The following is a 26,836-nucleotide window of genomic DNA, read 5'->3' on the forward strand; positions in this document are numbered from 1 at the left end:
CATCCTGCTCATCTTTTAATGGAGTAAGTTTCCAAGTCAGGATTTAAAGCCTTCCAATTCACTTAACCTTAACATGTCACAAAATAGCTCTGGCAGTTTCGAAACGTCCACCAGGTCACTCCCAGAAACATTCTTTAGGCAGAAAGTGATTTGCCCAAGAATGTGCGGAATGCGGCTCCAAAGCATCGTTAGAGCGGCAAACTCCGATCGAGTCTTCTCCATACTCAGGATAAGGATGCGTTTGTCCCCCTTTAAAAAGTCGGTGGGCTCTTGGAGTAACCTCTATGTTTCCATCCTTTTAAATTATCCATTGGAAATACCACGTCTTTTGGAGTAAGGCTTGCATTTCTCCTAAAGTTCTCTGTTATACACTAGACTTGCCATGACTACTCCACATAGTTGAAGATACTATAAATACCTGAAGTAGTGCTCTTATTCTTTAAAGCTGGGGTGCCTTTAAAGAACACGGGCCAAGCTCAGCAATCCTGCAAACACCACCCATTTTTGCTTTCATTTCCACCCTCTACTGGGCTTTTCCATGAGTCAACACAGGAAAAGATTCCGCTTGCCCTCCTGCCTTAAACCAAGGCAGTGGTTTTTCTCATGCATTTTACATGAAGATATATGGCAGTTCTGGAGAGGAAGGAGAGAATGAAAACTGGTTCTACTTCTTGCACTTGGAAGAGGTGCAGAGGAGAGGAAGATGGGACTGCAGGAGGAAAAATGTGCATCTGCTGCATATGTAGAAACAACTCCAAGCAATGGGACAACCGGATGGGAAGGACTGGAATTCAAAATGCCAGGCATGAACACGTTCCAATACTATGTGCGGTTCTGGTTGTCTGATCTCTTCCAGTGTTACTATCATAACACTGGAAAAGGATGAAGAAAGGGTAACAAAATTATCTGGAGGAATGTCACTATTCCTGTGAGAAAATGCTACAGTGAGGCTTTTAAATTTAGGGGGAAAAGGACAGATGACTTGGAGAGACATCACAAAGCTTCACAGAAATTTTAAATGGCTGGTCGAATAGAGTCCTTCCCCTTCATCTCTCATAATCCTAGAGGAAAATGGAACTAACTGACCCTAAGTTCAAGACGGACATAATTGTATGATGCGAGAGAGAGCCGAAACAGCCGAGACTGTTTCTTAGCAGAAACGGCATCTCCTGGGAGGAAAACAGAGGCAGCAAAGACCTTCAGCTTTTGCAAGATGCTACGAATACCTGTGGCCATTTGCCCTTGGACTGAGCACGTCGTTTGATCTCCTCAACCGTTTTTCTCCGGGAATCCTGATCTGATCGAGATACAAACACGGGTCGAATGTATTTGATTAGAGCTGGAAAGAAACATGAAGAACATCCTGTTATTATTGTTCAGTTTAGCATCTCTTCCTGGAAAACATTTCAGAAGATGCAACATGGTGGGGACAAAGCAACCAGCAATGAACACAATAACAAAAATTAAAATTCCAAGAAAAGCATCTTTCCTTACAAGAAGAAAAACAGAGTATAAATGTAATGTAATAATAATATAAAATAAAGCCCTAATGTTTATTGATTAGGTGGACACTTCAACTGAAAGTTTTCCTTCCCTTTTTCTGTCATTGTCTTGCTTATGCTGTTTGACGCTTCCAGTCACTGAGACAATGGATTATTCGTTTGGTATAGTGTGAGAGACAAATTTAGCACTGTACTACTATAAAAGAATCTTATTACTGTTTCAGAATATGAGATATTCTCCATATAAGGAAAGGGTCTCAAATTATTATGATTTATTTCATTTCAATACCACCTGTAGCTCTATAAAGAATGCCATCTATGCGAAGCAATTTTATTGTTCTGCTTCAGCAAACCAGGAGTGCAACAGTATGTTTATATTGTGTTTATAACCAGAGTACAGCTCTTCTGGATTAGGTTATTAAGAACACGTTCCTCATAGGGGAAGCTGGTATCCATCTAAGGCACCCTCCCAAGGAACCTTTACCACCGCCATGGCCACTTGGAGTTATTTTCGTTGGTCCTTCAAAGGTGGCATTGCTAGGAAAACTCTGCCAGAAAGTGCGCATGTGAAACTCACTCATTTCTGAATGCTCTTAATCTCCCCAGATTCATCCGAGATGCTGCATATAATACAGTTGTTCTAAAACTACACGGTTTTAAACTATATGGAAATGAAACATCTGCTAGAGCATTTTACTAAGCTCTTACTTAGAGTACCATAAAACCTTGACGGGTATCGTACTACTCACACAACAAAGGAGAAAATATGACTTGGGGAAAATGGAGGGCAGGTTGATCAGAGCTACTTGCAGACGGTATGTTGAACAATACCAACCACTTCTGTTTTTTAAAGTCACTTGAACTCTAATCTTCTTCTTCATCACCTAATCATTATGACCCCAGCTGTATCTGGCCACTGTATCCTACACCTTCATTGCAGCGGGTGGCCAGATGTAAAGGCAACTCTCATTCAAGGACCTCGAGTCTGTCTCTTTTCTCCACTGATGGCAAATCTTTGCCAAATATTTTAAAACTATTTTATTAACGAACTCCCACTGCATAGGTATCTATGGCAGTGGGAGCTGGTTGGAAGCCCCTACCCATGGAATCAACTCAGTAACTTAATGCAAAGCTATCGCAGTGAGTTCCATATACCTAAACCTTACTCTCTACCTACCTACCTACCTACCTACCTATTATCCCACATTTTTTTTTTCCTTTGGAGGAATTCAAGATGGCTTTCATCATTCTCCTCCTCCTGCTCTCCATCTTACCCTCACAATAACAACCCTGTGAGGGAGGCTGGGCTGAGAGTCTGTGACAGGCCCAAAGTCACCCAGTTGACTCCATGGCCGAGCGGGGACTAGAACCTGGATTAACTGAGCCCCATTCCTGCACTCTTAACCACTGCTTCACACTGCCTTTACACCTGCATACCAGAACAAGCCCAGAAACATGGAACTCCCTGGGAAAGTTTGCATTTAATGCCAGCTCACCCCTGCAAGCAAGCTACTGCCATGGGTTGTAGGCCCCCCCTTCCCCTTCAGTCCCCCATCGCAGTGGACTTTGCGGCAGAATCCATTTCATCTCCTCCCCTCAGTCGCTTCCCCACCCAACCTTGGCCTCTTTTCATTCCCCCCGTTTTGCAATCTTTCAGAGCTCCAGAACAGCTCGGCTGGCAGTGGTGGCGGTGATGCGTGTCTTCATCAATGTTCGTGTATGTTTCCACTACCAAAGACTTCACCCAAGTGGAGCAGACCACCTGCAGGGTAACTGGCAAGACAGGGCTGCCTGCTTGCTGATTTGTGCAGAGTTGTGAAGGGCCCTGGTGGAGATAACGGTAGAGGGAGGGAATCGGCACAGTTCAGAAGCCCTGGCTGTGGGTAGGACAGCATTGAAGCCAAAGGAGCGAGTACACCCAAAACAGAAGGGAACAATATCTTCCCCGTGGCATCTGATCTTCTGGTTTTAAGCGCTGGATGGATAGTTCTCACGGCTTCCTTGACCCTCCAACTACTCCAAAAAAACCCCCAGTTATTAACTTCACCTCCTTCTCAGAACACTCAGAATTTGTTTGCACAACTCATGAAGCCACCGGCGGCTTAGCAGGTTGATCTTGTTGCATGTTGCATCTTGTTGTATGGCTTAGCATGCTGGGATGCTCTTGCCAGCCAGCTTAAGTTGGCCTCATACGTAAAGCACTCTGACCAGCCACGGTTTGTTGTGGGGCTTGCGCAACCCACTCCCGGGCTTGCTGTGGCATCCAGTCCCGCTTGAGACAACCTGTGGTGGGGAGAGACAGGCCTCGCAGAAAGCAAGCCACCAGGCCCACCAGCACAACCCAGAGAGCAATTCATGGGTGGCTGGTGTTGGCCTCCACACTGGCACAAGCTGTCCCTCAGGTTCTGCTCTGAAGGGTGCTGTGCGTGATGGCTCCGGAGTCCCCTAAGAGCCGTCTGCTCATGAAAGGGAGGGGTCCCTGTTGCGGCAAGTGAATGGGCTGCGTTCCCCCACCCACCAGGGCAACCACCTGTGGCACATGCTCCTGGCCCTCCCCTGAGGCGGCTGAGGAGAACATGGATTGTCTCCTCCGCCATCAATCGCGGCCAAGAAGAGTTGCACCGATCTGCTGCGATCTGTCCTGGGAAGTGCTTATAGGGCCCTTTAAGCTCTTTCCAGTGCCTCCTAGCCATTAAATTGGTATCTATTTCCAGTCCAAAACACTCCTGCAAATTTTCCTGCCAGTTTTAAAAAAGAGGTACTTTGCTAAGCATGAGATATTGACTCCCTGACCTTTCGGTGCACCTGCTTCGTGTTTCTGCCGGTTATGGTGCTTTTCTCTGGCACAAACAGATTTCTCCTCTCCTTCAGTATTACTTCCCCCTTTGTCTTTGCCAACCGTGCACAAATGATCCTACATGCAATTTTGCCTTGCCAGTTCCACTCTGTGTTCCTTATGCTACTATTCAGTGCTCCCTCCTTCAAGTGGAAGATAGAAGGATGTAAGATCATATTATAAAAAAGACTAAATACAAATAAATAAAACATTTTGCAAAGGCGTCTGAGCAATTTCCCAGTGCATAAACCTAAAACAAATGTCATTAACTTATGTTTTGGCATTGGTGGGAGGGCAGTCGCAGGCAACTGCATGTCAAGGTTGCTAGAAGCAACAGCGGTTTTTGGGGTTCTTGGAAGCAGCCTTCAAGCCAGCCCTGGCCGAAATTGCTCTCCTGGGTTTGGATGACACTACAGCCATGGGTTTTCCGGGTGGCTTGCTCAAGAAAAATAAGACATCCTGCAGAATTGCTTCCAGTCCAATCCAATATCCAATTGGGAGGCTGTGATGTCGCATGAATCCACTCAATAGAACAAAACCGAGGTGTCCAGAACGCACATTTTCTTGATGCCTGAATATGCCTTGGGGAACCTCTAAATGTTTATTGGTAAAAGATACATTAGATCACTAATTTTAATAAGAAATGGAACAGAGAACTATGCTGGGGATCTTACAGAAAGGATTAAAAATGATTTCACCCCATGGCTTCAAGATGTCCAGAAATAGTAATTTGGGGAAAGTAAAGGCCTGACAGTCTTATACAAACACCAGGCTTAAATATTTTATTCATAATTACGTAAGAAAATGTTTCATTTTTTTCTCTTCGATTTTCCAATTTTTTGGAAAACAAAAAAGCACCCGGGGGTGGGGGGGAATGGAAAAATCAGCTTTTTGAGGGCCTTCACGTTTCTTGCAGCTCCATCAAAGCTAATGAGTTTCATCATTTCTTTACAGGTCCATCTTACATTTGGGCAGGCAACTGGCTGACAATTCCCATGGGGGCTCATTTAGCCTACGAGATTCCACTCAGTGACCCCTGTGCAGCACCAAAACCTGCAAAAGCAACAACCATCCTTTGTTCTCCAGCAAGCTTCCAAAAATATATTTTAATCCTGCTGCGTGCAATCAAAGTTTATCTCTGCAAAGCTAGCTCAGTTGCTAGTGTGTCCAGAATGGTCTTCCCAAAGCAAACGCAATCACTGTGACTATTAGTTGGAAGGCAAAGATTTCTCGGACTTACTTCCCCAGATAGGAATATCTTTGCTTTCTGCTTTCATCACGATGGAAGCCATGGTCATGGTTACCGGTATGGCGTCGAAGTAGGAGGAATGTGGCGCCAGAGTCAAAATCGCGGCTTCGGTGGGCAACGCCTGCTTGCCCTTGACGTTTATCCAGTGGAACCCACCAGCGAGCCACATTATTCTCATGATTGCCTTCAGCAAGACGTTGATGACCCTGAAAACAATTGGATATCACAGACGGAGAGATAAGCGCCCAGTTGTCCCTTCGGAATAACACATGAAGCACATGGACAGCTTCCTGGTTAAAGGGAAAGTAGGAATCCATTTTAGCATCCGTAGAGAGTACTCTTGGCAGGACAATTTTGCCGTAGGCGGGCATTATCTTGCATCCCACATCTTCCCCAACCAACCCAGCAATCAGGATCAGTGCATACAGACAAAATGCTAGGTTCAGACATCGCTTCAAGCCATGATGGTTTGTTAATCCATTGTCGGTCTGATGTGTTGTCCAAACCTAACTGTGATAATTCACGAGGGTAAGTCTGGACTCTAGAAACCATGATAAGAAGCCAAGGTTTGCTCTAGGGTTCATCTAAACCATCCTGGCATCATGTTGTCTGAACTGGGATCATGGTTTCTACGGCTGGGGTATGCAACTGCCGCAGAGTCACCAGGAAAGCGTGGCAACTGCGAGAGCCATTCTAGCCACCAAGCCTCAGTGTGTGGACCAATGAGAAGAGGCAGCATGAGCAGGCAACTGGGCGGACAACCAACAGCAGATGTCACAGAATCATAGAGCAGTAGAGCTGGAAGAGGCCAGAAGGCCCAACCCCCTGCTCAGTGCAGGATGCCAGGAGTAATACCCACTGAATTGAGTGGGCCTTACTCCCCAGGAAGTATGCCCAGACTTGCAGCCAGAAATTATCTGCAGCCTCCACAACCTTCACACCCCTAGTCCTGGTTGTCTCTTTCAGTGCTATCCAAGATGGAGCCCAGTGGAGGCAAAAATACCAGGACCAAAATGCCTTGCACGTCCCATTCATGACGCAAACAATTTCTCTGCACCCCAGCAACCAGGCCTGTGGCCATTGAGGCAAAATAAGGCATGCCATGATCTAACGGCATACATGAAGCCAGGAACTGTTATGGATTTTCTGGCTGCGATCCTCTTCTTCATTTTCATCCGTGTAATGCTTTAAGTGCTCAGAGTCAAGTGCTTCACATTATCTTAGAACAACCCTGGAAGGAAGGGAAGAAGGATTCTTGCAGTATACCATAGGGCTGCGGACAAGAGATCCACCTGCTCCAGGTGACCAAGTTAATTCTTGGTAGACCTGTAATTCAACCTGGGGACTTTGCGCTTCACCGCTTCTTCTCTTAGCTGGTGTAATTTAGGTGGGGGATACATCTTTGCACCTATTTTGTGTCATGTTAGACCATTATTAATTGCCTGTCCCCAGTTGTGCAAATATCCTAAGATGAATGCATGCCAATTAGGAAAACAAGACAGCTTTTTAAAAAATATATCTATCCGATATTGTTTAAAATATCTACCAAGTCAGAACCATTTATGATCGATACGATTGAAGGCACCTCTCCTCCAATGCCCTCATATCACTTTGTATACTGAAAGAGCTATTTGAAGTTGGAAGTTTCCAAAGTAAACATTTGTCCCGAGACGTTGATCCTGAACCCCCACAGCATTCGCCTTCCTGCAATCCATACATTGTAGAGACATCTCTTCTAGTTTTAGTATTTGGTATTCAGTTGGGGTTGTTGGTTAGCTTATTTGTAACCGGTAGAAGTAATGCTGCCCAGTTCCTCTGACTCTCAAAGCAAGCCTTTGGTTAGGTGAAAAGGGAACCAAGTGCCCGAGAACTAATATGCCCACTCACAAGCACTGAGCCAGAGCTCAAGACGCTCACTCTCAAAGGCTGAGAAGATCTACGGGGGTTTGTTTCTCCAAATATGTACCTTGTCCGCCGGATACAGGACTAGGCCTTTAAACAATTCCGCCTTTGTAAGGTACTTCTCCAAGTCTGCCAACGCACCCCTTACAGACAGGAGAACCCTATTTCGTGTGTCACGGCTTGGATGACTATTTGTGGATGGGAAAAGATGACATTGTTCAGTGACTCGCTTGTGTTTCCACCCAAGCAGATGTACCCTGAGTTAATCTTGGGATTAGGACAGTACAGCTCAGCATGCAGAGATAACACACGGGAAATCTTCCAGAAGAAGCAGTACCCCCAAGGTCTTGTAGTAAATACTTCCGGCAGCTCGTCTTTGGGCATCAGATAAAGCAGTGAAGCAGTTAATTTAAGCAGACACACCGTCAACAAGGTTTAGGCCACACGCTGCACCAAAGACAAATTGAGGAGGAGAAGTAAAGTCTTCATGTGGCATCCCACAATACATGAAAACACATTTTTAAATCCTCGGGGCTGCGTGGGCAGTGGCCAAAAATGTTTATTCTTTCAAGTATGTGTCTGGAACCACATGGACAGGGTGAGCAAACCGTAGCAGGGTCAAAATGCGGAGGCAAAAACCCGGCATCCTCTCTCTGTTACTCCTCTGCTGAAAAAGGACCTCTTGCAAAACAGCGATTCGATGCGAGCAGCAAGTTTTAACAGGTTTTTGCATGTTAACATATGTTATGGCTGTTAAAGAGACAAAGATGTGCATCTAAAATACATTTCAACATTAGGACATAAAAATAAGACTAAAACATCAAATTGCAATGCAGGGATGCTATGGAAGGGAATGTAGGCTTTGAATAGCCGAGATTTTGAATTGTTTCCTGTTTACTTGGGTGTGTGTCCCATTGACCTCAGTACCCAAAGGACCATTTTTCCTCCCCCAACGGAAACAGAAGCAGCCTCAGTGAAGCATTCACGTAGAGGAGTCCACAACTTCAGGGGGAAATAAGTGTTTTAAGTCAGTAAGGCACGCCAATAGCATTGCAAGGAAAATGCTCCAGGGAGATGTGAGCAAACCGAAGGGCAGGGAGACTTACTTTCGCCACCAGGGGAGGGGCTTTTCCAGCACTTTCTCCGCGGGTCCCATGGATGCAATGAAGGCAAAGGGCCAGGCCAGCAACATCATGAAGGCCGCAAAGAACAGCCGGATGGGGAACAGTGTCAGCGTCATGAAGGCAATCTGCAAAAATCCAAGGAATTTGGTCCTTTTTACGCTGGACTGTAAGATGACAACGAGCCAAGCAAAGTTTGCAAAGATGGTTAGTTTTTACTGATGAACACTTAAAACCATGGACACACATCCCCAAAATAAACTATTAGTGAAGGTATTAACCACAGGAATTGTAGACATTAATGTTTAGGGTTCTTAAAATGATTGTTCCATGCTTCTTAAAAAGTCAAGGAAATCATTAAATGACAAGGCATCAAGAAAATATTTATAATTTTTGAAGGATTCCCAGTACTGGTCAAATAAACTCTGTTGTAATACAGTGTGCTTAGCAAGAAAAACTGCTGACAGATTAGCGCTGGACATGAAATACACAGCCAAACACATATACAGCAGCTTCCTAGGCATGAATTACAAAAACAAGCAGGAAACATTATGGGAAATTCCCTCTTCTTGTTTCTCATCACTGAGAAGGTCTAGGAGAGGTTTTAGAGGAAAATAATAACAGGGAAAGGAAGAAGCTTCTGCAGATGCTGAATCTGAGGTTGTTTTGCAGGACTGATTCTTAAACTTTTGAACCCTTGCATTACAAGGGTATTATATCTTTACTGCAACAATGCATAAGATGCATTTCTAATGATAGTAAGGCTGCTTTCCTTTAAATATATGAGAGACTTAAAATATCTATTGCTGCCCGTCCACTCAATCCTGATTATCACAGTCCCACTAAACTGTGTGTGGATCTTCTTCATTTTAAGGAGTCACACAGTCACTGACCTCTCTAAACCATACTCTGGGGCAGTCTTGGGTAAAATTGTTTCTCACAGGAGGAAAAAATAATTTTACTACAGTTGATGGAATATTTGACCAATTATAAGCATGACAAAGAATTACATTTTTTGAGACAGAAACAAAGACAGAAAGTCAGCAAGGTCCTTCCATCAATGGGCATCTCCCAACTTGCATTTGCAGTCGTGGTGAGGACAACTGGAAAGAGCACAGATTGGAGACACTGAGCATAAAAAGACCCAGCTGGATCAAGGTCCATCCAGTCCGGCACTCAGTACATACAGTGGCAAACCAGCCACGCACTGGATCCCCCAAGCAGGATGAGCGCAGGGCCTCCACCTGGCCACGCTCCTCAGCACCTGGTGCATGCAGGCAGGCCAAAAGAGGTAGCGAAAACCAGTGCGGCTAAATTTGTCCATGTCGTCTCACGACCAGCCTGTATGGGGGAAACCAGGCCACAGACTCCAATGTTCTGGACGGACAGCACCACTGCCCAAGGTTTCAACACACGATGCAGCTGCCAAACAGGGAAATTATGCGGTTTGCAGCCATCTCCCCATCCTTTCATGCGGGCACTAAGCGATTTCAAAGTCAGAAGACTTCTGACGTAGCGTGACGGGTTGTTGCCCTCAATCAAAACAGACTTAACCACACTGATTTGCTAATTTAACTGCTGTTTTCGTTAGTGGTGGCAATCACGACGACTAAGGGTAATTCCAATCCACGTTACATTACTAATGACACTCACGCAGCTCATTTATAGTGGTACATTCACTGGAGCTTTTGGTAAAGTTACTGTAAAATCACAATCAAGAGAGACACCCAATGAGCAAACTGAAGCAACAGAACAACCCTCAAATTAAACTGAACAAGATTAAAATTTTAGTCTCCTGATAAATTCCTCAATACCCAAAGCATTCACAGTTTTGTAGTGTTTAGTGCATATATATTTGTTACCATTTTAACAGAAGTAAACATCAAGATACTTTATTTTTACTTTGTTCTCCTCCAATAATCATCAGCGAGCTTGTAACCAAGTCTATATAACCAATAGTATCATAATATGTAATTTTATCTAATTCTATCCTAACCCCAAATGCAATATAAATGTGCTAATGCTTCATTGATCTGGAAGGACATTTGTTTTCTACCCAGGAAGAAACCTGAACTTCTTTCTGGAATGGGTAAAAGTCATGCAGTATAAAAGTTGATACAGAAATAACAGTACAAATTAAAATCTAGTGGTATGAGTAATTTTCTAAACTCGGCATCCGAATCATACAATTAATCAAAAATACACTTCTTATTTCCCCTTTCTAACTGAATATTCCATTCCTACGTCTATCCACATATAGCAAACACCAGGTTGTACACAGAAAGCAAGATGCAAACACAGTAGAAAAAGGAAGTATAAACATTTATTGTGCATGCCAAATATAACAAAGACTAGGCGTTCAAAAATACAAACTGAAAAAGGGAACACACATAGAGTACAACTGAAGCCAGTTTCCTCTGACATACCAACAAAGTTTGCTCTGATTTTGTAGGCTGATAATGCAGACTTTGATACTTTAAAGTAGGTGCCACAAGCGTATGCCACAAAGGGTTAAAGATTAAGTTTACAGCTGTTGTGAATTCATGAGATCCAAGGTTATCAGCTATAAATTTCACTCTGATGCCACTGAACAAGAGCCATTTCAGAAATTAATGCACCAAGTTCTCAATCAGATTGTTATTGTGTATGGAAGGTGAGTTTATTTCATTTGTTTTGTTTTCTCCTTTTTTCTGTCAATGTGTTTGTGGTTCTACTCTTGTTTTGCAATCTCAGTGGGTTTTTTTACTCAGGTTTGCTTTTGCTGAAAGACTGTAAAACTCAACTAAAAATGGTAAACATTAAAAATGAGCCTGACCCCTCCCAAATCTTAATCAGACACACCTGCTCCTCCCGGGAAACCACGTTCTAAGGCCTCTTCATCACACCCGAAATGAGTCTAGGAAACTCCAAGTATTCAGATCCTTTATGGTGGGAGAGAGATCCCGGCTGAGAGATCCCATCTGCCCTCCAAGGTCTGCATGGTTCTCACATTATGAAAAGCATCCCAAGCAAATAACCCTTGCCTGATATTAGTATGCATCCTATCATTTACCCTTCCTCTCATTGCAAAGTGAGTTATTCAACGCAACTCATTCACCCACTGGCCAAATACTAGCTGTAGGACCGTCAGGGCTAAGATTCCTTTAGAAAACCTCAACGGGAAGCATGAATTCTCGGAGGAACAGCGGACGATCCGTGCAGGTCTGAAGGTGGTGGGTTATTTCAATCGATCGCTCACAGTCAGTAAAGGGACAGCAAGCTATTTTTAGCTGCCTAAGCTACAATGCCATCACATGGTCCACGACAAGATGGGGCTTATGATCGTTTCCACTCTCGGATTGCCTTTGACTTCTGCTTGCCTCTAATCTCTCACCAGTTCCAACGGTGCCACGCGAATGTTGGGCACCGCGCGAGAAAGCATTTAATCATTTCGCTGCTCTCAGACGGCTGCAGAATCGGGGTTTCAAGTAAGCGGCGTCTTTCGCAGGGTGAGACAACAATGCGGAAGGCAGATTTAACCTCTCATCTCCCCTAACTTTTCCACGGTCACATATCACACCAAGCACGAACTAAGAAAAATCTGCTGGCTGTAGTCGAAATGATTTAACCCTTTCATCGGAAGACTATATTCTGTATCAAATAGGGAGATGCTCAAGAGGCTACAAGCTTATCATAGATAGTTTGCAGACTGCTAGCGGTTTGACTAGAGAAAAGGAGGCCAAACTGGCTCGCATCGAGACAAGAGAATAAATACAGACAACTCGGGCATTAAAAATGGTACTGCACAGCGACCAATGAGAAAAACGAGGTCAGCACTGCAGTTTTAAAAGAACACTTTATATAGTCTTAATAAACCATGCAGGTGTTGGTTACCTTCGTGCAAAGATGGGTATTTTGGCTTCCGGGCCAATCTGCCTTAGCCAGCACAGCCGGTGTTATGGGATAAGAGTTGCAGGTCAAGCATCTACAGAGCCATGGGGTGGGAAAGATGTTTTGGCTTACAACTCCCATCATCCCTTGAAATTGACTGTGCTGCTAGGGCTGATGGGAGTACAGGGCAAAACTTCAGGAGGGCCACAAGTTGCTTGCTTCTTTCTTAGGTCCTGGCTTTAGGCAATGGGTTCTGGGGGATGCTCTTGGCGGCAGCGGGATGCATATAGGGAAGTACAGGCATCAGTTAGGTTTGGTGTAAGATTTCCACACCCTTCATATTATTGTTCTGCTACATGGATCAGTCCAGTCAAGTCCTGCTAGAATGTCTCACTCATGGATCAGAGCTGTGGGAACCCAATCCAGGTTTCTCCTGCACAGCCCGTGAAGACTTTGATGGTGGACATTTCCCCTTTTAAAACCCTTCCCCCTCTTAGCCTTGGGTTGCCTTCCTCCTCCGGCCCAATTCCCCACGGTGTTTTCACAGGTGGTTTAGGCTCAGCTTGAAAAGACACGGCCTTTCTCTGTTCTCCCTGGGAATGGATCTTACCTTCACTAAGCTGCTGACAGGAGATAAGAGCTTTTCTCTTCTGGAGTGTGCAAGCGATGTACTTGGGGCATGTGGCAGAGCGCAACAGTCCTGCTTGCTTGGGAGGCCTGTTGTGAGTCAGCGTGCTTACGATGCTTGCTTCTGCCTCGACACACAGGGGCCTGTTATTTTGAGTGCTGTTGTGCTAGTCATTGTCTGAGCAGGCATGCAGGGACCTGGCCTGGTTGCTTCTGAGTTGGCTAAACACTGGGAAAAAGCTGCCATTCGTGACCTAAGGCACCTGTCCGGGCATGTGTAACCAGGACCTGGGAGGGCAAACAGGGAGGCGTTGGTCTCTCCCAGTTCTGCCCCCTGGGGAACCTGGCTCAGCATCAAGGTAGGGTCAAGGGCAGGTGTGGTCTGCAAGGATTCACTTTATCTCTGCAGGCTCTCTGTCCATCTGCCTGCTGGTCCAGAGTGTTTGTACCTCATGCTGGGCCTGTGGGATGGGTGGGGGATCCTGTCAGTGTACTGCCCACCCTGTTTCTCAACAGATTCCCTATCTGATGAAGGCACCCCTGCAGGGGATGGTGTAGTCCCCCAGGCAGCTGGTCCTGGAGGAACGCCAGCCTTCATGCTAAGCAGCCCAGTCTGGGACAACCGTGGAATTGTCCCAATGTATCACTGGTCCAACACAGGTGGTGGGGCACCTCCTGGACCTGTTTTTTTCTGCTGCACATGGGGATGGCGATCTGAACGTGGATCTTCAACTGTGGGGGACTGTTTTCGATTTGTGTACCATAGTTGTGTTTTAATTGTATTTGCATCTGCATTGTTCTTGCGTTTTTCATATATTGAGGAATGGTTGTGAACCACCTGGAGAGCTTCGGCAATGGAGGTATAGAAAGCCACACAGACAGACGGACAGACAGACGGGCTAACCAACCACATTTGACTTTGCTCATGCTACAATTACCAACCATGGGCTGGTAAAATTGCCACTGCAGAGGGGGCACAATGAGGACAGGAGCCAAGGAAATATGGTTCTAAGTCAGACAGAAGTCTGTTGGCACAGCATGGGAAAACGCGGGGAGCCACAAGGGAAGGAACTACTGTGCCCCAAAACCAAAGAGGTCTTCTCGGGTGTCCAAATCAACATTTTTTTATTATGCCCAATGCGCGCAAAAAGGGATTTCCTTCCTCAGGGGCTGCTTATCTTTCTCCAAATACAGGACACAACTGCTAAGACCTAAGGCAAAGAGCAATCAGGAGAGTCCTTGTGCGCTTCAGTTTTTGTACTATGTTCCTAAGACATCAGTAATCTGATTAATTTTGACATTAACATATTCTAATTAAAATGACTGCAAGCTTAGGCACTGCGCCAGAAACACACTGAAATATATAGCATTGTATTATCTTCCAACAGAAAGCACTACTTTTTAAAAAACTTCCTGCCTCCTGCAGTGGGAAAATAAGACGATATAACACAAGAAGTATATGGGTTGGTGAGTGCAGGTCACAGACTTGGGGAGCCAAACACAAAACACAACTGTTATGTCACATTAGTCATAATAAGTTAATGGTGTGATAATTAGCATGTAATTATACCCAACAAGGAAATGTTCACAAATGCACAGGAGGATTAAGTCTTGTGAACTAAATTATTCTGGTAACAAAGATGCACTATGCTCCACACAAATTGCTTTCAAAAAGACAGTACATTAATTCAGAGTTTGAAAAGAACTTGGAGTGAGATTGAGATCATTAGGAAGAAGCTGACTAAGCTTTCAGAAGTGATCTGGGGTTAAGAATCATGTTACCTGAATGAACACGGTCGGAGTCATCTGTTCCACGCTCACTTCCATGTTTAGGTCAAGGAACTACTTGTAGAATCAGCTGCCCTGGTATTAAGTAGCCACAAAGCACTATCTAAACGGAACAACTTGCAAACACAGCTTCCAAAAGGATTAAGGCTAAATGAGAGAGCTGTAAACTTTTGTAGCTTATAAAATAAAATAAAATACCCAAGAATAATACATTGGCTTTTTTTAAAAAAAGTATTTTGGCACGACAGCTTTGTGGATCACAAAAACCTTTGCAAGCTTCCCATGCATACGGAGAACTGACAACATACTATAATGCGGCAAAATTTTACTCTAGGTTAATATGTCAGTTTGAAGGGGTTTTCAACCACTGATAGCTAGAATGATGTGAAAAGTACATTTACATCCAATTGTTTGCAACCACAACAATGAATCAATTATCTCCATCTGGAGTGTTGTGTCCAGTTCCAGGCACCACCGTTTAAGAAAGATGCAGACAAGCTGGAAAGGGTTCAGAGGAAGGTGACAAGGATGATCCAGGGACCATCCTGGAAACAAGACCTTATGAGGAGAGATTGAAAGAACTGGGCATGGAGAAGAGAAGACAGAGGGGAGATATGATCATTCTCTACAAGTACTTGAAAGGTTGTCGCAAAGAGGAAGGCTAGGATTGCCTTTTGATCATCCCAGAATGCAGGACATGCATAGGCTCAAGTGAGAGGAAGCAGGTTTGGCTGAACAGAGGAAGAACTTCCCGAGTGTTACAGCAGTCTGACAACATAACCAATTACTCAGGGAGACTGTGGGCATTAAACAAGTCTTGGACTTAAACACTGGCAAATCAACTGGGAAAAAATGGTCCAGCTTTTTTCAGAGCAACCGAGCTTGTTAATAAGCAACCATCTGTATATTCCAGGTACGGCTCATTTCTTCAGAGTTCTTCAAAATCATAGTTAAAAGTGCTCTCACTGGGTCAAACTGTCTAAAGGTTTCTGGATAGCTAAGATGCAATCAGATGTATTGCTAAGATGCAGAAAGATTTTAGCTTTAGGTCCCAACCAATGAAATAGGAGAGGAGAGAAAAGGACATTTAGAAGATCTCTGTACTGCAAAGACACATTTACTTCAGTCCAAATAAAATGGTATGACTTTCTGTGTAGGGATTACAAATGTAAGTTTATTGCGTCAAAGGTTTTATTTAAGTTCCGTCCTTTTGACACTCCTCTCTCAACAAGCATTTTCTCTTTGGCTTGCTATCTACTGCACACATTCTTCTGCCTGGAGAAATAACTGCCTGCCAGGACGTTGGATTTATATTCCTCTCTCCCTCTCCAGGGAGACTTTCTCCATTGCAGTTTAAAACCAGTAGAATGTTCCTGCAAAGGGCTCTCAGATCTGATGAAAAGAAAGACTGTTTTATTTACGGATATATATAGGCAGTCCCCGAGTGATGAACAGCTGAGTTACAAACAAACTGCCCTAAAGCTTAATGAAAAAAAAAAAAATTGCAGAAAATTGTCATCACCGGGGTGGGGGGCCCCAAAGCATGTGCTCCTGCTCTGCCCATCTGGAGAGGGGAATCTCTCCTGCATTTCCTTGCTGCAAAGAGATAGAAATATTTGCAATTTTTCTACTTTAATAGGGATCCTGTGCCCCCAGCCTCTGCATATGTTGAGGGCTGACTAAATGTGATCCGGCTTACATACAAATTCAACTTAAAGATGAATTTCTATTTTCTCAGGAACAGAATCAGCTGTATATTAACCAGCTGCCAGATTCTTTGCAGACCTGGTTATGAATATTTATTAACTATGGGTTGCACAGCATGCTAAGCCATAGAAGGCTTTGTTGAGATGCTATGTGTGAATGCATTCTTGCTAACAAACCATGGGTTGTGTTGCGAAAATTTAGATAAATCCTGGAAGAACATTGCTTTTATGTGCCTTTGAGTTATAAAATCAAACCTGAACCTCTTTCTCACAAAGCACCAGCTTTCCAAGCCAGGTCACTGCTTAGCACTGTTGGCTGACCTGAACTGTCGAGAATTTGCTAGACTGACTTGGAAAGCTGGCTATCAAGGCAGCAATCAGGAATGTTTTCCATACTATTGTTACCAGTGTTTCTGGTCTGTTTAGAACATTATGTCATGCCTAAAGACATCAGGATGCGATTGTATTGAGATTATCTGGAAACCGCACTCTGCTCTGGTGCACATGACTAGCAGGTTAGAAAAGTGTCTGTACATAGGCTGTGATTTTGTAGTTGAATTTACCTCTGCCCGGTAATGCATCATCGTTAGTCGACTGCAGGTACTGGGACACTAGACAATAAAGCAGCAGAGGTTCAAATGTTTGATCTTTCCCACGGACCTGAGCTTTTATTTCCTCTTCACAAATCGAAAACCAAGATTCTGTCAGTTGTTAACCATGTACAACTCCGAAAGCAAATGCAGAGCTTGTTGGGTTGTGAACACTGGGTTGTTACAACCGTGGGATTTGTTCTGTGTAATTCCAGAACTGCAGAATGTACATGGGTTGTACCAGACTACAGATCTGGTGGCTGAGCCGAGTCAAGTCCTGTTCTACCTGCAAGGACTACAGCACTGCATCGGTATTCGGGATATAGGAAAAAAGCAGTCTGAGGAGGGAGACAAAGAACCCAGGGACTGAGAAAACAAACCACAGTTTGTTCAACGGTCTGCCAGACAAACGTTGGACAGGACAAGAAACTATGGGTTAACTTTGGAATCTCCCCAATTACTTTCTTTTAGCTCTAGGTGAAGCCCTTCCTTTAAAAAAACAATAACTAATTGCCATAGACCTTTGTTTTGTATGTTTTGCTGTATTTTATTGTTGTTTTTAATGTGTTATGGTTTTTAGTATATTTTTCTTGTGTCTTTACCTTGTGTTGTGAGCCGCCCAGAGTTGCTGCGGCACAACTGAGCACCATGCAAATATTTTAAACAAACAAACAAACAAACTTCAGTATATCTAGGGTCATTCCCCCATTCCACCCCCGGGCTTCACCTGGGTGATATTTTTTGTACAACATGTTTGGGATGAAATAATGACATCCAGAGCAACACAGAATGGAGAAAAAAAAATCAAATTTAGCTTGTAAGGGCTACAGAGTTCTAACAGGGTCAAATTTAGTTTGCAAACAAACTAATCACCTGTACTCTACATATATTTTCCCCCTTTACAATCCTTTAAAAAACTAATTTGTGCAGGTAATGAGAAGCCATGAGTGGCTTAGGTGTTACCCACAGCTAGCTTAAATAAATGGATTTGTAAGGCCAAAATAAAAATCACACCCACATGGCATTTAACCTCCAATTAAAAAAAAAGAAAGAAACTGTAAGTTTCTACCCACAAATTCAAACCTGCTTATTACAGTCCAGGCCCAGGTTGAGATATTAAGACTACAAGATAGTATTTAGCAACAAAGTTGATCTACAAAAAGCTAGGGAAGCATGTATCATCCAAGTGGAGAAATCAAAATAATCTGCGTTCTCAAATCAAATAATCTTGTGGGCAGCAGGAAAAACAAAAAAAAACAAAACAAAACAAAACAAAACAAAAGAGCCAGCAAAAGAGAAAATGCACAAAACAAACTGACTGGTTTCACGGGCCATGATCCGCCGGGGTGGGTTGCAGGACCCTGACATGTGCACAGGCCACCTGTCTGCGGTGCCATGGGAAGGCTGATGCGGCTTGCTGTGTCGTACGAACCTGGGCATCGTGGATTGCCTGAGGTTCAGATCAACCTTGGATAACCCTAGAACAACCCATTAAACGCTGGCCCACATACTGTAGGCAATAGTGAATATTTTGCTTATGGCATTATTGCTTTCATTGCTGTATCACCCCATAGCTGAAGCTGTTTCCAGTGACCCTATGAATTAGCGCTCTCCTGGCCTTCACAGCCCTGCTCAGCTCTTGTAAACCCAAGGCTGTGGCTTCTTTTATCGAATTGATCCATCTCCTCTTCTTCTGCTGCTGCCTTGGGCTCTCCCTTCCATTATCAGTGAATCCTGCCTTCTCATGATGTGCCTGAAGTACAAGATTTCACCATTTTTGTTTCCAGGGAAGGTTCTGGATTGTTTTGACCCGGGACCCACTTGTCCATCTTTCTGTCAGTTCAGGGTATTCACAAAGCTCTTCTCCAGCATCCATTTTCTTCCTGTCAGCTTTCTTCTCTATCCAGCTTTCACACCCATACACAAGGATCAGGAATATGGATGATCCTGGCCTCGGTCTATGGAGAACTGACCTTCAACTTGATGACCTTTTCTGGTTCCTTTATTGCTGCCCTTCCAAATCTCAGTCATCTTTTAATTTCTTGGCTGTAGCCTCCATTAAACTGAAGAGGCTGCAGGGAATCTCAGATTTATTAATGTAGTCAACATTTAGGATCGAGGGATTACAGTCACCCAAAATATATATTTTGAAGTGGAACAGAATCGTAGCCTTCTTGATGGTGCTGCAACAGTTTCGGGAGCATCTTGGGAACGCCAAGCCAAACAGGGCAGCATCCCAACTGGCAGCTCCTAGGAATATGAATCAAGAAGCTTTAAAATCCTTTAAAGGATTTTGTGTGAGAAAAGAAGGCAGAAAAGTAGCAGAAAAACATGGGAAACGATGGGAAAACATGCGAGGGAAAACGGAGGAGGATAACATCCCAGTCAAGGTTCTAGCCAGCCATGCCCTCTTCTTCCACGTCCTATTTTGTTTTTCCAACTAGCTCGAAGATGCTCCGTCTTCATTGCCTTGGGTTTCTTGGGCTGGCTGTCTTCAGAAATTTTGGACATTTGCAGATACTTCCCTTGCGCATTTCCCCCAAGTATGTTAACGCTTGTTTCTCAGTGGTGTCATTTTGGCTAGATTTTTACCAGCAAAGTTCACTATTAGAGGTGGTGAATGGACATGAAAATGGCCATGTAAAAATGCAAGAATTGCCTTGTGGGATCAGAACAAACGATGGGAAAACATGCGAGGGAAAACGGAGGAGGATAACATCCCAGTCAAGGTTCTAGCCAGCCATGCCCTCTTCTTCCACGTCCTATTTTGTTTTTCCAACTAGCTCGAAGATGCTCCGTCTTCATTGCCTTGGGTTTCTTGGGCTGGCTGTCTTCAGAAATTTTGGACATTTGCAGATACTTCCCTTGCGCATTTCCCCCAAGTATGTTAACGCTTGTTTCTCAGTGGTGTCATTTTGGCTAGATTTTTACCAGCAAAGTTCACTATTAGAGGTGGTGAATGGACATGAAAATGGCCATGTAAAAATGCAAGAATTGCCTTGTGGGATCAGAACAAGGTCCAACTTAGTCCGGGATATTGCCTTCTTTCCTGAGTTCTGCCCTCCTTTATTTTATAAGGAACATTAAGGAAGCAAAAGCAATGTGGGAATGGAAACTAAAGAACGCAAGTGCAGACTAGTCAAAATTAAGACCTGTTCAGTTTAACGGATGCATAATTCTCTCCCACTAGGGCTTCAGAAGCCTTCAGTTGGTTGGATTGTGCTTCAGAGCGAGAGTGGGAGCTATTACGAATTACGTGTCCTGGCTGCTAAGGATTCATCAGCTACAAAACATGGAAAACTTGCTGCTTTGATCACAAGATGACTAGGAACCACAGTGATTCAGCCCAAAGAAAACACATCCACGTTTAAAATAAGAACTGGCAACCGTAGGAGAGTACGGAAGTTGTAATAGATTTGACACTCATTCCGCAGGCACCAGTACATGTTTAGACCAGTCCACTGCAAACACACCTTAACCTGAATCCCCCACACAGCTACTTTCCCCATACTTTCTGTGTGACCTTTCCTGAGAAGCTGCATCGAACCCCTTTCCGGCTCGGCTCCCTCTTTTTTCCATAGTTTCTCCAACCCACAGCATGATTCCGTTTGGTGGAAGCAGGCAGGAGAGACAGATGAGTTATGGGCGCAAGAGAAGCTGTTCTTTGTGGCTGGGTAATTGCCATGGGGCCATTTGGTCACCAGGGTTCAAGAAAAGCAAACACTGGCAAAACTACAAAGTCCTATTTCAAAGCGTCTCTGTTGTTGTGGTCTTCTTTACCAGAACTGAGGAGACCTCTAGGCATCAGGTCAGTTGGATGCCAATGCATTAAAAATGAATTCAGAGCAGCTCTTAAAAGGCTTCTGGTGTTACATAAGAATCCGAAATGTTTTTCCAGCTGTGTGTAATTTAAGAGAGTAATAAGGTACAAGACAAGAAGGGAATTTTGCTGAAGTTGCAGAAATCCACAGGTACAAGACAAAAGGAATATAAACAATCATAGCTACTCAGAGGACTTTGTGCATCCTACACAGAGTGAGAGGAGGGCTGAGGTGAGCTTTGCCCACCTGAAGTCACCTGATTTCATCCATCCAGCTCCAGACGAGGAAGGTAAAGCATGACCAGGCTACATTGTACCCTGGTAGCCCAGTCTCCTCCCCTCACACCAGAATTCCCTCTTCACACATTCCTGATCTCCTTCGGAGAAGTGGCCTGCCCAGTTCCATCCACGGTGGCTGGAAGCCTAAATTCCCAGCTTTGTAGGAGCTCTTTTCCATCCTTGGATATGGAAGCTGAAATAGGTGCTGTCCAGGGGTCAAATGATAGCTTTTTAGGCTTATTTTTAAATAAGAGGAAACTACAAGTTTAGAATAAATACTTCTGAAGAGTTATCAAAGCAAGAAAAGGACTCTCCAGTGCAGGAGATCCGGAAGAGTACTGTCAGCTTCCCCTGTGCCTGGGGTTATAGGAAGTGCTAGGAAAGGGGAAAAAATAAAGTGAAGGTATAGGAAAAGGAAAGAAAAATGCCAAGATGTGTCTATTTCAGAAACTTTTCTTTTTAAAGGTAGCTTGTTTAAAGAGAGTTAAAAGATGCATTTTATGTAACTACAGGACCACGGGAAACAAATCTTTCTGAGGTTTGCACTCTGACGCTGAATGCACTGTGGGTCGTTTGCCACGTTGTTAATGTTGTGTTCATCGCACAGGCCAGAGACTAGAAGGTAGTCTGTGAGATGCCTTTTTGCTGGTCAGGAGGACAAGTATCCCGTCTCCATTTGGGTGGTCACGTACTCATATTAAGTCCGTATCTCATGGTCTGCCACTTGGATATAAAAATGACGCAACTAGTTTGGCCAATGAGCTGCTCCTGGAAAGCCTAACCAGAGACAGCTGCAATGAGCTAATGCTGAGGACCGTTTAACTGTTTTACGTTTCCAGGGCTGGAATGGGATGGAGCCGAGGCAAAAAATGAAGGCAAGAAAACGACCCAAAGGGTAACAGAAAGTCGCACCACTGAGAAGAAAGGTACTTCGTTCGACTTCAGGACAGGCAAGTTATCCATTAAATAAGCAGTGTACCATATAACGTCTTCTCGACCTACATAAAAATAAGACAAAGCGGAAAATACCTTGTTTTGTTGTACATTAACGTGTTTTAGTGGATATATTAACTGATTAGAATGCATAATACTAATTTATCTTTTTTTGTAAACTGTTCTGGGAGCCGTGTATGGCTCTTGAATGGTATATAAAAGCAATAAATAAATAAAAGTTTAGAAACTGCAGTGAGAAACTTGATTTAAGATACTTGGAAAATGCTTGTTCTATGAACCAGAAATCCCCTCAGACAGAGATCAGTTTTGAAAAATAAACATTACTGTAAGCATAGCCAAGCGTTGACAACTGTCTATTATAGCTGCTATATTATTCAACATTAACTGGAAATTAGGACTAGTTTGCCCATCCCACTTGCATATTATGTTGTGGATGGTACACCGGTTTGCAAGGATATTATTTTAAGGAGTGTGAAGCTGGCCACTGGAGCGTAAATGCAGGGAAGCCCTGGTCCGGGGTGGAATGAGGCTTCCGCTTCTCCAGCTCCAACACTGTGCTTCGTTCACATGTAACACCCAATCCTGGCTTAGCAAAGGGATGGGACTCGTGATCCCCCAGACCATGTTGGCCTGCAGCTCAAACCATCCTTCGCCATCGGCCTTGCTGGTCACAGCTCTTGGAATTTGCATTCCTCTCCACATGGTGTTGGGAGTGAGAAGGTTGGCCAGTTTGGGCAGCTGCTCTCACAGACCGCTGGCTGCATCTTGGATGATTTGGAATTGGAATGTGAAACAAATTACGGTGAAATTGGGGAGGCTAGGCCAGGTCAAGTTTCTGAGATGAAGGAGGTAGAGGTGATTATCTCAAGGACAGGTGCTTGCCAAGCCAGCAGGCAGTGGGAGGGGCCTCTGGGAACGAGGAAACCTCGGACACAGACCAGGCCTTCCCTGCTCTGGCCGCCATGGTGAGGCATCAGCAGAGGTGGGAGGCCCAACTGAATTAGCAGGACACGGAGAGGAGGCATGGTTGTCGTCAGAAAGCCCCTCCTGGCGGGATGGGCCCAGGCATGTTCCTAAGGAGAGTTCCTGGAGGTAAACATGACATTGGGCTCAAGCTCTTGGGAGCTGAGGTCCTTCCCTCGAGCAGTCAAAAGCCACAGAGCATTTCCACTGCAAAACATTCTCTATTCTTCCCAAGTACAAATCACCCGGAACAAATCTCTGAGCATGCACAGAGAGGTTTATTGGAAGGCCAACCTTCTCATTCTCAACACCCGGTTTAGTACTATGAGCACAAGCCAGAGGGAGAGCAACTAATGCCTCAATTTTAGGAGTTCCCCTTCCCTCCTTACATGTCAAAGATGAGGAATTACGCAGCATTTCATTCACTTTTACAGAATCCTAGCTTAGCATTATGTTTGAGTCAGAGACCATGGTTTAAAACAAACTCGGTTAGTAAAAGTGAAACGTTTGCCAGTTGTGCAGGAGAGAAGCTAATGAATCTGAAGTTATGCGAGGCTCTTACATGCAGCACTAACTTATGGATTAATGTCATGGGCAAGCAGGGTCCATACATGGATGATGTAGTGATACTACCAGAATTCGCAGGGCATTCACAAGAGTCCACATGTCTTGACCCAGCATGGTAGCAAGAAACATTTGTGGTTCCCACACAACCTCCTGTCCTGCAAGCTCTCTAGATAGTACGTTTTCACTCATGTTTGCTGAGACTTAACGTGTGGTTTCTCCCTTTCCCCTTATAGCACTGAGAAGCGGGTCACATGTTTACTGCAGGAAGAGGGGCCGATGAGAACGCAGCAGCGGCTGGGATAAAGGTCTGCGTGAGATGCAAATGGGTGTTCTTTAAACAAACTTAACAAATAAAATAAAATATAAATAAAAGGTTGGGGTATCTAAGCCTTCAGCTTCCATATGCAATTCTGGGTGCTGCTCAGCAGAACTAGACCAGGGCACCCAGAGGATTAATGTTTTATATTGTCCACCCAGCTTTTTTTTTTAAGGTTTAAAGCAGCTCAGTTTAGAAATTAGAAATGTGGCCAAAGACAGCGCACCTAGCTGGCTGTTTAAGCTTCCCCAATGCTTAGAGAATGAAGAAACGCTTAGAGAAAGTGAAAGCTAGCTAAACAAGGAAGTTGCTTTTACAAGGCACACTACACAGAATTGTAAAACTAATTTGCAATTTATGGCTTGAGAAGATGATTAGATATGGTTATGGAAGCTGCCAGAGGCAAAATGCTGCCTAATGTCAAAGGGCATCCTCTGGTCAGAACAGTATAAATGCCAGAAGATGGAGGTGCGCAAGGGCCACACGGAGTGTTTCCACATCATCAGTTTTCAGAATTAAACTGCAAGAGTGGGAGATCGCACCCGATGAAGTCCTAGTTGATAGATTTCCCCTTTATGGACTGCACCCACTGCAAATCTTTTCACTTCCCATGTGGGTTTGTATCAATCCAATAGCCAACACGGCTTGCAAGAAAAGGGAATCCACAAGCAGTGACAAAACCGCAACACTGGCATGCTCTTTAGAAGCCTTGCAATGGAGAGCACTCTTACAACAGTACTCTGAGGAAGTGTAAAAAATAAGTTTGCGTATTATCTTCATTGGGACAGCTTTGCCAATGACGGCATTTTGGTGTCATGCAAATCCAGTAGAATCTGATATTATAGTCTCTTGGGTCCAATGCCCAGTCCCAGCTACCCTACAACCCTAAAAGGTACCTGGAAAGGGTCAGATGCAGCATTCGCAGCAAAGTAGGGTATATTGATCAAACCACGTGTCCCTCGACTTCAGCAGTGCAAGATCATTACTCGAATTATAACATGGCTAGGGCTGAACACACAGATATGGGAGAACAAGACCCAAATGAGAAGGTAATCTGAGACAATTCCTGTATAAATTAGAGGAGATTTATAGGGAACACCATAGTGCCCTGCGTGTTCAGGGCTGCACATCCAAACCTGTCTAGCATGCATATGGTTGTGCCTAGGCCTGTTTGGGTCCAGATTCTACAGCGCATGGACAAGAACACAAGGAATGCCATGCTGGTTCACCTAGTCCAGGACTCCATCCAGCGGCAAACCAGCTCTCCACTCAGGACCGCCATACACGACGGGTTCAAGAGTTCCCCCAGACCAAGCGCCTCCACAACTGGTGCACACAGACGCATCACCTCTGATAATGGAGGGAGCAGGCAGCCAGCATGGCTGGTGGCAGGGCAGGGCCTTCTCCGCCAGGACTTTCTCCAGTCCCCATCAGAAGCCATTGCACTGGGTGGCCGATCAATCAGACTGTCGCACTGGGAATCAACGGGCCTTGCTTTGGAGCAACACTGGTGAGCATCAAGTTTCCGCCATCCTGTTTTCCAGGATGATGGAAACAGCAGCATCTTCTCCGCTTGGAAGCCACCCAACGCAAAGATCTTGGGGGCAACTGCTCCAGAGATGGGAGGTATTCCAGCCAGGGCAGGGCCAAGGTGAACCAACAAATTGTATCAGGGCAACGTGTCAACTTTGTTGCGCCGGAGCAAGACAGGCAGAGTGGCTGGTGTGTCTCAAGCCGTCCGCCCAGAAGAGCGCTGTTGCTGCTGCCCTTCGCTTGGGAATGATGGGGCAGGGGGAACTCTGGGGCTTCCCCAGGGAGGCCAGCCCAGAACCGGAGGCCCCGGTTACCTGTGTCGGTACCTGTTGCGTCAGGAGGAATTTCTGGGCGCGGGAAGGGGGCGGCGAGAGGAGGGCAGGCCCGGGATGGTTCCCGCATCCCTCGGCCGCGGTCGGGGCGGGGGGCCGGAGGGACCGCGCGCACCTGCCCCGCTGCCTGGCGCGGGAAGGGGGCGCTCGGCGCGCCTGCCCCGGAGGTCACCGAGGGACCCGGCGCGGGCGCGCGCACGTGGGGGCGCGCCTCGGGGCGCCGGCGGCCGGGGAAGCTCCGGGGCGCGTTTCTGGGGGCGCGCGGGGGGAGCCGCTGCACCCGGGCACGCACGCGGGCACGCGCACACCCACCTTGGCTTTCTGCAGGGCGCTGAAGCGCAGCTGGTGCACGAAGGGGCTCCGCAGCGGGGGAGGGGGCGGCCCGCGCCCCTCCCCGGCCCCGCGATCCTCTCTGCCGCCGCCCGGGGCGCAGCCCTCCCGGCCCTTCCGCCGCATCGCAGGGAGCGGGGGCGGAAAGCGCGGCGGCCCGGCGGCGGGCGGGCGAGGGGCGAACGTGGGGCGCTGCCCGGGAAACGCGCCGCGGGGAGATAACGGGGCGCCGGGCAGGGGCGCCGGCGCGAGCGGAACCGCCTCGCCGCGATGGAGGAGGGAGGAGCGCGGAAGGGGAAGGCGATGCGGCTGCCCGGCTAGGCCGAGCGGGCCGAGAGGGCGGCGGCGGCGGCGGAGGAGGAGGAGGAGGGCTTCCAGCCGCGCTCGGCTGCTGCTCGCCCCGGGCCGGCGGGCGGGAGGCGAAGATGCGCGCTCCGCCAGACGTCGCCACCGGGCTGCCCGCTCCGGCCCCGCCCTCGAGGCGCGCACGCGCGCTGGGCGCACGGCTATTGGGGCGGGGGGGCGTGCGCGGGGGTCCCCGGGGGCGCGCG

General features: G+C 45.8%; 1 protein-coding gene across 1 annotated transcript in view; it reads right to left on the reverse strand.

Annotated features, from left to right (window-relative positions):
* Window positions 1-26,409, reverse strand: part of LPCAT1 (lysophosphatidylcholine acyltransferase 1) — a 49,803-nt gene extending 23,394 nt beyond the window's left edge. Inside the window, exons 1-4 of the mRNA XM_044442884.1 lie at window positions 26,268-26,409; window positions 8,596-8,738; window positions 5,579-5,793; window positions 1,227-1,339 (exon numbers count right to left, since the gene is read on the reverse strand). Of these exons, the coding sequence (XP_044298819.1) occupies window positions 1,227-1,339; window positions 5,579-5,793; window positions 8,596-8,729 (462 nt within the window). The 5' untranslated portion in view covers window positions 8,730-8,738; window positions 26,268-26,409. The remainder of the gene's footprint in view (window positions 1-1,226; window positions 1,340-5,578; window positions 5,794-8,595; window positions 8,739-26,267) is intronic.
* Between the last annotated feature and the right edge of the window lie 427 nt (window positions 26,410-26,836).

This window comes from Varanus komodoensis, unplaced genomic scaffold, assembly GCF_004798865.1.
Source record: "Varanus komodoensis strain SLA01 unplaced genomic scaffold, ASM479886v1 scaffold40, whole genome shotgun sequence".
Lineage (NCBI taxonomy): Eukaryota > Metazoa > Chordata > Lepidosauria > Squamata > Varanidae > Varanus > Varanus komodoensis.